Raw genomic sequence first — 13,315 nt, 5'->3', positions numbered from 1 at the left:
GCTTTGGTGCTGCTGTTGTATCGTGGGGGCAGAGTTTGCAGTGGCTTCGATATGAATGAGTGGCAGAAGAGAGGGCAGGCTCAAGCTGGGAGAAATTATATTATCCCTGCAGTGTCTGGAGAGAAGGAATAACGTGGGAGGTGTTTCGAATGGAAGAGATGGAAGATTGAGGTGAATGGGTCAAAAGGAGAATAGGCAATGGAGAGTAAGAGAGGCCAATGGGGGGAGAGTGGGAAATGAAGAAGAGGGAGAAAGGGTTGTGGGATGGGAGTGGATGAGCAAAGGATGGTAAAAGGAAAGAATGGGACTGAGGATTCAGAGTTGGTGAAATATGTAAGGAAAGAGGTATATATATCTATATAGATATATATACATACACACACACACACACACACACACACACACACACACACACACACACACACACACACACACACACACACACACACACACACACACACACACACACACTCCATTTAGTGGAGCCTAGTCTCCAATCACCTTGGACCTCATAATATTGCTTTTGGAGAAAATAATGAATCATGTCAGAAATCTCTGATACTCTATATTAAAAATCAGCAAAAAAAATAAAATCTTCAGTGGATTAATGGAGTGCAAACTATACTGGGCTGTGAGCCTTGAATAATATTGCTGCTGTATCAACAGCTTGAAGAATCAACATGTGGCTAATGAATGAATCAATTTTATCTCAATACAATTGTGAAGACATTGTAAATTGGCCTTGAGAATGATCGTGTTTCCTTGGAATTGTTGTACCCATCAGTGCTCACTTAGTGTTCCACCAAATTCATTTGACTTACGACCTTTCTGAAATGGTGCTTTTATGAAGGTCAAGGTTGGCAGCAAGCTTTTGTTCCTCATTCCTCTGTTTATAAAGTCCAGGATTCCACATGCATTCTCAACCTGCCCTGCTAATCACTCCAGTCCTTTGGCTCCTGAATTTTCTTGAAAAATTGTAACAATTTCAAAAACGTTCAGGGTTGTAAGTTAATTTTGTGTAATTGGGCAGCGTGGGTCCATGGGTTGGTAGGGCCTGTTACCGTGCTGTATGTCTAAATTTATTTCTTTAATTAATAATTAGTCTAATTTGTTTCTCTGCCTTTGTTCTGCCAGAAATATATTGTTTTGTGCCGGTACATTAAATGCTAACTGTTATGTACACCAATTTAACAGTACACTCAAAGTCTCCCCCACTGAAGACAACAGTCTAACCTTTGTCAAACAAATATTTTGAGCTTTTGCTGATAACATAAATATTGTTATTTCTATGTAGCAAGATGTTGTTAACCCACTGTCCACTTCTCGAGTAAAACACAAAGGTCTGCAGACACCATAATTGAACTAAAACCCTAATGCTCGACTCCTCCGCTGCCCCTGCCCCCCACCATTTTGCTTGGGAACCTGCCTAGATTTTTGCTCATACCTTGATGAAGGGCTCAAGCCCAAAGCGTTGGTTGTATATCTTTACCTTTGCTACATAAAGAACACTGTTTGGCCTGCTGAGTTTCTCCAGCATTGTGTTTTTACTGAAAAACAGGCAACATCCATGCTTCCACTGAATCTTTTATTCCAGGGGCTTTAATTCTGACAAGATCCTTGCTGCAGTTCTCACAGCCTTTTCTCCAAGAACAGGCTCTTATCTTAACCATTGAATTACAGCTGGCTGCACTGACACCACTTCACAACATTGAAAAGTGCCCAAATACATCAACTCAAAGGAGGAGGACAAATCTGCTGTAATTTATTATCATCCTTTTCAGTAACTGCAAAGTATTAGAAAATTTAGTGTTATAAAGTGCCACTTATTCACCAGTACCCGGCTCATTGCCACTCCATCAAGATTTAACCAAGCTGATTTGACCTTTACTACACTGTGGTTTGTACATGGACACGAGTTGAATTTTAGCAATGAGTTCAGAGCCAATGCTTTTAATATCAAAGCACCATTTGGCTTAATGAGACTCAAAATTGAAGACAATGGGGACCAGAAGAAAATGTCTACACTATGTGTATGACCGAGTTTAGACGCGTTATCTATACTTTTCCAGATGGAGCATTAGCATTGACAAAGTACAGTCCTTTCAATCGTGCCTCTTCCACCAGAGTATGATCGCCAATACAAAGGCTGTCCAATGTCATTTCCAAGGGATCTTTGACACATTATCCCAATTATGTACCTCAACCTTCAGGAAGGACAATGGAAGCTGATGAATAGCAGCAGTTACTTGCAAATTACCACCTCAGTCACATGGTCTTGAACATACATCATCATTTCTATACTTTTGCCAGATCAAAATCATTAAACTCCCCTTTCCAATAGTATTGCAGTAGTGTTGTTTGCTTGTGAACTCAGTGGTTTACAAAGGCACCCTTCAACTCTCCATCCCCATCTCCTCAGGAACTGTTGTGAATAGTCAACAAGTGTCAACTTTGCCAGCGACATCTGCCTCATAGCAATGATCTTTTTCTTTAAATGGCTTATCTAATTAAACCACAAACTGCAACAAAATGTTCTTTCTTTGACTTGGTTTCGCGGATGAAGATTTATGGAGGGGTAATGACCACGTCAGGCTCGTTTGTGGCTGACAAGTCCGATGCGGGACAGGCAGACACTGTTGCAGCGGTTGCAGGAGAAAATTGGTTGGTTGGGGTTGGGTGTTGGGTTTTTCCTCCTTTGTCTTTTGTCAGTGAGGTGGGCTCTGCGGTCTTCTTCAAAGGAGGTTGCTGCTCGCCGAACTGTGAGGCACCAAGATGCACGGTTTGAGGTGATATCAGCCCACTGGCGGTGCCCAATTATAGACTGTAGTTATATGCCTTTTAAAATAGTCAAGGTGAGCCTGGTGGGCAGCTCGCTTCTTTGCCAGCAGCTCCTGTATTTCCTGGTTGTTTTTGTCGAACCAGTCCTTGTTTTTCCTGGAGGAGAAGCCAAGTACCTCTTCAGTGGATTGCAGTATGGTAGTCTTCAGCTGATCCCAGAGGGTTTCAGGGGACGAGTCCGTGAGGCAGATTGCATCCTCGAGCTCCGCTCCATCCTCAACATTCATTGGAGCGACTTCATCCCTAACATCGAAGTACTCGAGATGACAGAGGCCGACAGCATCGAATCCACGCTGCTGAAGATCCAACTGCTCTGGGTAGGTCACGTCTCCAGAATAGAGGACCTTCGCCTTCCCAAGATCATGTTATATGGCGAGCTCTCCACTGGCCACCGTGACAAAGGTGCACCAAAGAAGAGGTACAAGGACTGCCTAAAGAAATCTCTTGGTGCCTGCCCCATTGACCACCGCCAGTGGGCTGATCTCGCCTCAAACCGTGCATCTTGGCGCCTCACAGTTCGACGGGCAGCAACCTCCTTTGAAGAAGACCGCAGAGCCCACCTCACTGACAAAAGACAAAGGAGGAAAAACCCAACACCCAACCCCAACCCACCAATTTTCCCCTGCAACCGTGTCAGCCTGTCCCGCATCGGACTTGTCAGCCACAAACGAGCCTGCAGCTGACGTGGACATCACCCCCTCCATAAATCTTCGTCCGCGAAGCCAAGCCAAATAGTCAAACATTTGATGGGTGTCACTGGAGTGTTCTAAAACAAAACAAGAACAAGTCTGAGAAAGAAGTATTCAGGCATTTCATTTTTTTTTAAATAGCAAGTCTGGTATGTTCTATGAACAGTATTAAGATCTTCAGTCCTAGGCAGCTGGTGCTTCAGTGATGAAAATCAGTCCCAGGGATCAGAAATGGAAGAATGGAAATGTTATTGCTGGGATGAAGGATGACAAATTAGGCTATTCTCCTCATTGAAAACTTAAAGCCCTTTTATAGTTAAAATTACCGAATTGTAAAGACAGGTTTCCTCTGCCTTTAAGACACTCCGCTTACCCGCATAAAAGATCCAAAGGTGGATGGGCTGGCCGAACGACCTCCAAAGGTGAAAGTGTCGAAGGTGGAGCAAATTTACTCCACCTCCAGTGTAAAAGGATTGCAGTGAAAATGGCTGCAAAGGGGGAAGGCTGATGATGTCACAATAACGTCATCGGTCTGTGACCCCAGGTGCGAATTTTAAAGTAAAGACACTCAACGCTTGAGAAGCTCAATTAATTGAGTAAAAACACACCATGATTAACCCATCTGCGAACTCGCCACTTTCACTTCCTGATGCATATGTTCCACATCATAGTGGCGGGAAGTGCTGCTACACTAACCCGCTCTGCCTCCTTCACCTTCGGAAGCCAGCTCAGGAATCTCCTTGCCTAAAAGGACCATGGGATCTGCCTTTTCTGTCTTCTGCAAAAAAGATAAATTCGCCTTTTTTTTAAACTTGAGCAGGTGATAACACGGCTTTTGCGCATAAAAATCTTTTTAGTCACATTATCTAAACTTAGTGAGGTTATCTACTTGACTCTGGAATATTGAGAAAGAAGGAATGTTCTTGTCACGATATGTAAGAAGAATTTTTGTATGCCAACTGTCTTTTCTAATCCACAACACTAAGTACTTGATTTGTTTTTGCTGAAGTATTGGTGTGGCATCTTATCGTAGGATTGTCATTAAAATGATCAATATTAACATGCTGACATTTCTGGCAATTGGGGGGACAGACATTTGTAACAAGTACAGGTGATTTTGAATGAGTTTATAGTTGTGCATTCCATCAGATACTTAGAGTCTTCCAATCGAACAAAATTTTAGGTGTGGCCTATAACCAGCAGATTAAATTTAATTGCATGTTTTGTGCTAATGTTCAAGTTGAATTGCTTTCTGGAATCATTGAGAGTTGTTACCTAAGACTCGTCTTTGAAAAAGTTTTAGAAAAACATTGAATCTAATTGTGGGAAGGCTGCACTTAATGACCTTGGTCTCCAGATTATCTCAGGTAGATTTTAATGATGGTAATTCAAATCACTTATTTTTAACTCCACTCCTCTTTGGAGGCTGAGTTTCCCATTCTTAAACAAAATGATCACAACTGGACTTCCACCATGGAATAGTGAGTCTGTCATGTGAAATTGGATAAAACAGTGAGGAATAAATCAAAATATGTTTTGAATTGGTGAGGTTAGTATCGTATTGTCTGTTGCTGAGGAATCCTCTGGTGTACAAGATGGTGAGGTCCTGTCGTGAAGTAAGAAATAATCACAGCACCTGTGGTAAATGAGAAACTCAGGAGAGAATGAGAATGTGTCCATTTTATGAGTAGCTTTGTTGTCTATGGACCCATGGAAGTGCTATAAAACCCATGCATTGAAAAAGTAAATCTAGATATGGCAAATTTAATGTATAATCACTCCAATATTTCATTGAACACTTAATATTTTTATCTGTAAGCCAAGTGTCCCTCTAGGTACAATAAAACTGATAATTGGGCACGACTGGGTCCTAGGTGGTGCTTGATGGCTAATTTTTTTGTGGCGATTGGCACTTAATACTCATGATCTCCCAACACACTAATAATTATCTTTTTTATATATGTTATCCAGTTGTATAATAAATTTTCCAGTGAATCAAATGGATCTAATGAGAGAGAGACAGAGAGAGAGGAAATAAAACTCAGAGAGTTGACAGGGAATGTGAGAATGGTGTCTCAAAGAGTTCAAAAGTTGCTCAGGAAACAGAAGTAGGATAAATTGGATAAGTACATAGGAAAGTTATGTAATGAGAGTAGGTCAGTGCAACTAGTTCGTTTTAATGGTTGGCGCAGACCAGAAGGGTTGAATGGCCTGTTTTTCTGTGCTGTAACATTCTATGGATGCCAAACCAAGGGAGTTCAATAAAATTCACATAGCAGGTTGTCAGAATGTAACTGTATTTCATTAGTAATTATGCAAAAACCTTTCAGAAGCATTTAATCCCCTCCTTTTGAGACTTGGTGTCATATTTTGTTTGATGAAACTCCTGTGAAGTGTCTTGAGGTGTTTTACTACAGTACAGATCCCATCTAAGTTCAAAAAGATTATTGTAGAAATAAGGCAAGATGACTTACCTTGTGATTAGGTTTAATCAGGATCAATTTTTCTTCAAGCAAACCATGTTGTCCAAACCAATTTACCATCGAAAATTTGATTCATTAACAAGCACTGAATTGTCGTTCTGTCTCAGCCTCTCTGAAATTATGATTGTTGCCTCAATGAAAGGATTGAATGAGATTGAGTGCTTCCTGGAAGGCAGGGTCCAAATTTGTGATTGTGGAGAATCTGACTTCAATAAACATCCAAATTGGAACAACATTTTCCCTGATACGAGTAGTAAAAGCTTTTAAGAGAACATTACTTTTCCTGCATTGTAATCTTTTCACTTTGGCAGTCACAGAAATACAATTCCTGCTTTCCCACTGTATATATAGCCTCTATATCTACGCTTTCCATGTTTTCATGTTAGAAGCTGAGATATTAATGGTTGATAATATTCAAGATTCCTTTATTGTTATGTAATCCAGACAAAGAGTCACAGTTAGTGACACCCAGTGCTCCTTACAGTACGAGAGAGAGAAGCAAAAGAGAGTTATTTCAGAGACACTGAGTATGCATGGATTTGCCTACAGCGCTCTCCGGAGCCTCAGCATCTATCAACTATCCAAACTCCAGACAGACCCAACCTCCGACACGATCAGGAATCCTTCAGGAGCCCTTCTTGCCCTCAGCTCCCTCTCGAATCCTGGCTCCTGACCCTGGTTCTCATGAGCTAATCTCTGGCAGCCAGCAGCCTGTACAGAGCACTGACTGCAAATCACCTGCAGCTGGGCCCCTCGCTGATCCACTCCCATGGCCACTGTCCTGTAGGCTTGTCTCCTCTGTTTCTCCTTCTCATATTGCACTCACATTATAATCTTGCCCACATTTTTGTCTCTTGTTCTTGATTAAATTTTCAATGATAGTAATAACTTGTGTTGTACATGAAACCAGCTTATAGTGGTTGGAAGCAACATGATACATAGACAGACAAAAGAATTGTTCGAGGAAATCAACAGGTCAGATAGCATTCATGGATAGATCAATGTTTCACGGGTCATGTTCCTTGGCACCAGACCTAAAAATTTTGCTGACTGCTCCAACCCATAAATGCTGTGTGACCTGTTGACTTCCTCCAGGAATTCTTTGTCTGTTCAAGATTCCAGCATCTGCAGCTTTTCTTTCAGGATGCACAAACGGTTTCATCAAACTGTCTGATCATCTTGCTGTGCACCTGTGTTCAATCCATAGGAGTGACCCTGAGCTTCTGATTGTCTGCTACTTTAATTTTCCATCCCTTTCCCTCCCTGACCTCTGTCTGTGGCCTATTGTTTGCTTGAGGCACAACTTCTCATCTTTTACCTGGTTTGCAGCCCACAATTCTGAATATTGACTCCATCCCCAGTTTTTGATAACTTGCTCTTTATTTCTCTTTGCATCTGGTCTTACCATTTTTGCCATCCATCCCACACTTCCTTTTTATATCATGTGTATATTCTGGCCTTGTGGTCATGTTCCAATAGACCAGGTTAGTGGCATGACCCACAGAAAAGAGCATAATAGCCCTTCACGGTTTCATTATTTCACTCAAACACAGAAATTCCTCTACTTTCTCTGCCTTCAAGGCTAACTTGTTTTCTCTCCCTTACAGTTGTGATGAAGGATCAAACTTGCCCAAACTTGCTGATTTTTTTCGAGAATCTTCAGTTTTTATTTGTGAAGTTTAATCAATTTCCCCATTTTTACAGAACAATAAATCCTAATTGAATCAGAAACACTTGGTCTCAACTGAATCTTTTTTTTAAGAACACAGAGATACTTTGCAAAAAAAAAATTGTATGTACTGTACAATCAGTGTAAATATGAGTCTTCATTATTATTTATTGTAAACTCAGTAAATTCAGATGATGCTTTCATCATCCGGACATTAAACAAAATATATGCCACTTACTAAAAAGGAAAACGCTGTGATTTCCATTAAAAACTGTGATTTTAATTCAGTGCCATTGAATCATCTTTGCAGGTTTTGAACTGATAAAGTGTGAAGACCCGGGGACTCCACAATTTGGTTATAAGATTCGGGATGAGGGACATTTTGCAGGGACAGCTGTTACCTTTGATTGCAATCCAGGATACACATTGCATGGGATGTCAGTGCTGACCTGTTTAACAGGAGATCGCAGATCCTGGAACAATCCACTGCCTTCCTGCATAGGTAGGAAACCAGATTTTGACAATACTTTTGCTAAAAATAGGCAATAATAATACAAAATATTGTTGAATTCAATTGTTATTTTCTCTCCCCAAGCATGATATTTTCATCACCTTGTAAGAAGCACATTCGTTTTTGAGAAATTAAGTATGTTCTCTGAATTCCAATATATTGGGCCTGTTTTTAGTAACTTTTTGCCAACAATGAGTTCAGTGGCAAAATACAAACTGAGCGAGGTAAGTGATATCAGTACTACCAGGGGACCACTGAACTGGAGACAATTTTAACATGATGCAACGTGAAATACAGTGATGAACTCAGTCTCACATTGGCCAAATGACTGAAAGCACCCAATACAATACTACCAAGTTCCTTTGTCTTGTGTCATTGCAAGCTTTTCAGTCTAGCAAGTTTGCACCAGTTTCTCGGAGCAATTTGTCCACTTTTCTGCTTATTCCCAATGGCAATCTCCTCCTATCAACTGTCCATGCAATTCCCATTTGAAGATGATTATTGACTCGACTTCCACCATTCCCACTGGAAGTTATGGAAGGGGGTAAATTGTTGATTGTACACCCGTGAGTCCAATGTTACTGGAAAAAGAAATCTAACGGACAGGTCTAATTTCCATTTAGGAGCAAGGATTAATCAAGCATTGCTGCTCTAGTTTTGTGAGGGAAGGATCATTCTTTCCAATTTGATTTAAATTTTCAAGGATCCAATCAGGCTTTTTACACTGTCCCATGTGGAATTCTAAACAAGAGCACCTGGTAGAGTTGCTGTCTCGCATCTCCAGTGACTTGGGTTCATTTGTATCCACTGGTGCAGTCAGTGTGGAAGTTGCCCCTGTGACCATCTGAGTTTCAGTTGGGTGCTCCAGTTTACTCCCACATCCCAACCATGGTTACTTGGCCACTGAAAATATCCTCTTGTCTCAGTGTGTGGTAGAATCTTAGGAAATTGGGGAGAGTCAAATGTTAGTAAATCAGCTTTTCATAATGAGTCTAAAGCCCTGTCTCTGTGTTGCGTGACTTGGGTGGAAATGCATACTTGATGATCAATGGGCCAAGGAGTCCATGTCTGCATGGTAGGATTGCTTCTCCCTTGGATTATAACTGCCCTATGCATTACACAGGTTTTTTTTTTTGCATCTCTCTTGTATCTTGCGTCCAAAGTTTTAAATTTGTCCCTCCTGATTCTTGATCTCTTCAGAAATGGGAAAAATCTTCCCTGTGGAGCTAATCATGCTCTTGCATGCCTCCATCGAGAATGTGTCCTCATAATTAGTGGTGGTTCTCTGGTGATTTTAAGAGCGGGATATTAAAAATATCAGATGCTTAATTATATTAGTTCCTGGACTCTGATAGATCAACAATTTATGGGCATAAATGGAGACCATCTCTATTTTACTGGTCAAGAAATGAACCTCAAGATGGTGAAAATGTGCAGATTATATTTTGACAAAACACCACCCTCTGAAGAAAATTGCCCATCGGATTGTTGGAAAAGAGATGAGGGTTAAAAGGCAAATCAGAATAACTGTTTTGGAAATGCAATTAATTGCTTTCATTTGCTGCCTACAAATTATAAATGTTGGGTTAATAATGTCATCTAAATGCTCTCTCTGGATTTGACGTTTCAATTTGAACAAATCAATGAACTCTTTGATGCTTTTCTTTTAATAATGTTTCCTGCAACCCCTGCTTGCATCTTTAAAGATGTGGTTTTTTCTTTTGTGTGAAGTATCAAAAAGCTATTTTCTTGTTCCATAAATATTTTCAGCTGAATGTGGAGGTCACATCATTGGAGAGACTTTGGGAAGAGTCTTATCGCCTGGGTACCCAGCACCATATGATCACAATCTCCACTGCACCTGGTTTGTTGAAGCAGATCCTGGCAGCATAATCAGGTAAAGGAACACCGTGCTTTCCAAAAACAAAGACATTATAATTAAAAGCTACTTTTTTTGCATGTTCAATTCAAGGTTATGTCCGTGTTCTGTACTTTTTCTCCATTTATGGGGGTAATTGGGAGCAAATTAAATCATAAGGCTCTTGTTCTAATCATTACTAAAGGTGATTTGCATGTAAATTATTCATGAAGAAGATGTGATTTTATGAGACATTTTGGATTAATTAATAAACAGAGCCTCAGAGAAAATTCATTCAAAAGGCAGTTCTCAAATCAGCTTTGGGAATATGTTCACTCTCTGCAGATCCCCAAAATTCATACACACCACGCACTTTAAGAAAAATTATGTGTATCTGGGATACATGTTCTATCCACTTAATGAACAATACATAAAACAGTCCATTTCAAGTGCATTTTTGGTGAACCTAATGGGAAATTAAATAGTTGGAAATGTAAGTGTCTGAAAAAAGTGTGCTGGATGGTTGGAGTAAGAGTATTGCCAGTTTCATTAGCACTGGGACCTTTGGCACTGCAGTAAAGACCTTGAACTTTTCATTCCTGAAATTGTATCTCAGGACAGTATTGCTTCAACCTGGAAGCTTTGGTGGAAGAGCCATATGGTGACAAGAGTTGGGAGGGTGGGGGAAGAGTGGCTGAAATCTGGGAGTTGAGGAAAGGAAGGAGTTTAGGGTGTGTACATTTGGAAGTGATATGTAAACATGATTAAGACAGAGAAGTAGATGGTGATCAGGAAAATCAGCAGAGCGGAGTTTGATGTGGACATGCCAATCGTGTTCAGGACTGCCGTCAGAGGCAACTTTAATGGTAGACTGATTGGCGTGTCATGGTAGATGGGGAGGCAGGTGCTATAGAATCAAGATAAGGATGGAACATAGCATATAGGTTCCCAAACCAAGGAAAACCTCATTGTCCAAAGCATGCAGGACAATAGCAATTGGGTCAGATAACATCTCGCACATGCTCTGAAGGATCACTGACCCGAAATTATTTTATGTCAGGCACAATGGAGGTGAAGATTTGGTTGAGTTTCTCCAAACCCTATAAAGCCTATTCAAAGGCATGTGACCCTGAGAAAAACCACATTTCACATCTTAATTTCATAGTCAAAATCTGGGTTTTTTGGCGCTTAACTTCCATAAGCTGAACAATGTTGTGTTATTTTAAAGTAATGTAGTGCTGAGGTGGAGGACAGGAGAATGGCAAAGAGGGGAGTGATCACAAATGAAAAAGGCAGTCTTTCTTAGTCCTTGTAAAGTATCTTAAAAGAAGGTCACTTCTGCTTGTTCAAGCTTACAAGGGCAAAGTGATGCCGCTAATCTTAAAGGCAGCAGGCAACTCAGCCAATATAAAATAACTGAATCATTTTGCTCATATTGATTCACAGTGTTGGCTAAGTTTCACTGTCATGGGAATTAATTTTCTTTGATCTTAACAAGGTCAAAACTTCAGCTTATTTTTCTAACACCAAGCTAGAATTCCTCTGCACATTGCAGCATTTTTGTTCGAATGAGTTTTATTTTAAACCCATGCTTTCACACTTGTGAATTTAGTCTGGATCTGACCTACTCTTTGAGCTGCATATGTGCGGATTCTGTGGGGAATGTCCAATAATGTGACATGACATGCATTGGAGAATTCCTGTGTCACTGGTGCCAAAGCAGGGCATGAGAAGGTTGAGAGCTGCTTCACTGTTGATCAAAGCTGGCACCAGCTTTCTTGCCCCACTTTAGCAGAGATTTAAGGACACCTTGCAGGCAAGCCCTGCAAGTCATCTCTCAGATCTTGCTCCCCTTTATCCTGCTCATACATCTGGCTGAAGACACCCCTGCCTCCCATGGTCCCCAGGATCTTAGCAACACCACCAAAGTGTCAACTTAGTGACTCCTGTTGCGACGGACTCAGCATGCTACCAACAACTCCTGCTCACAAACTGCTAATGCTTCTATCACCAGTAAACCCATTCTTCCTGCCCACTGCTGACCAACTTCCTCTGCTAGTTCCATTCTGGCAGAAGTCAGAGCGAACTGAGATCTTTGTAAGCACAGATTGCTGAAGGCCTGGTTAATCTGCTGCAATGTATTAGGCCTATACTCTCCCTTGCTGCATTGCCAGCGTGATAGTCTTGCATTAATCCGGCATGGGGCCACTGTAAAATGTCCTTTTAGTGTACTTTGTGGGTTTTGCGCTCGTATGAAATGATTCACGATGCTTTGCTATTGCAAATTGATCATTTGTAGGTTTCATGAACCAACTGGGAAAACTGGGAGCAGGAGAAAGTGGTCCAATTGATGAGGCCAGTAAGCTTTTAATCAGGAATGATCAACGCATCAATTCCTTTCTGACATTACTCGATGCACTTTCTCATCAAAAATCCCACAATCCAGGATGGTTAACATAGCAGTTGGCACAAGGCTGTTACAGCGCAATCTACTGGAGTTCCAAACCCGAGCTGTCTGCTAGGAGCATGTAACTTCTCCCTGTGTCTGCATGGGTTTCTTCTGGGTGCTCTGGTTTTCTCCCACCGTTCAAAACATATCACGGGCTGTAAGTCAATTGGGTGGCACAGGCTCATGGGCCCAAGGGGCCTCTTACCATCATTTAGGGAGAACAACGTTATTTTGAGGAAAGCATATTTTTCAGGGGAAATTTTTTTGTTGGAAGACAGTACCAAAACAACGAGAAATAGTTGAATTCTTAAATAAAATCAAGTACGAATAAAATTAAGTACGAATTGAACTTTCGACAAAGCGGCTCCAACCTTGGTCTTTTATCAGAAAGGTAATGATTAAGGTGGTTATATTAGACAGATGATATCACCATTGATGAATTTGTTTCTCTGAATATCGATGACACTAATTTGTGTTAGTGTATCCTTTAACATGGTAAATGTTCCTACGCACCACACTAGAAAGTGGCTGAACAAAATTTTATAACATAACAGGACATGAATAGAATTAAAAATAACTGGAGTGAACCAGATGGTTCTTTGAGCCAGCCCTGCCATTTAAAATTCAGTTCACTCCACAGTACACTGTTAGATTACGTTCGTGTGGTAGAAAACTGATTTCTTTTTATATATAAGCAGGTGCATGGTTGATTTCAAGTTTCAAACTGATGTTTACAATCCACATGGTGTTCCCGGCTGATTTTGCATTGAAAATAATTGGTGGCATTAACACTAGCACTGCCACTGGTATGGACCCGA

The 13,315-nt window shown here is 40.8% G+C and overlaps 1 protein-coding gene across 1 annotated transcript in view; it reads left to right on the top strand.

Moving 5' to 3' along the window:
- csmd2 (CUB and Sushi multiple domains 2) overlaps positions 1 to 13,315 on the top strand; it is a 539,567-nt gene that overhangs the window by 202,010 nt on the left and 324,242 nt on the right. Inside the window, exons 17-18 of the mRNA XM_069896324.1 lie at positions 7,990 to 8,181; positions 9,961 to 10,087. Of these exons, the coding sequence (XP_069752425.1) occupies positions 7,990 to 8,181; positions 9,961 to 10,087 (319 nt within the window). The remainder of the gene's footprint in view (positions 1 to 7,989; positions 8,182 to 9,960; positions 10,088 to 13,315) is intronic.

Source organism: Narcine bancroftii, chromosome 8 (genome assembly GCF_036971445.1).
Source record: "Narcine bancroftii isolate sNarBan1 chromosome 8, sNarBan1.hap1, whole genome shotgun sequence".
Classification (NCBI taxonomy): Eukaryota; Metazoa; Chordata; class Chondrichthyes; order Torpediniformes; family Narcinidae; genus Narcine; species Narcine bancroftii.
This window is presented reverse-complemented; position numbering and strand designations above follow the sequence as displayed.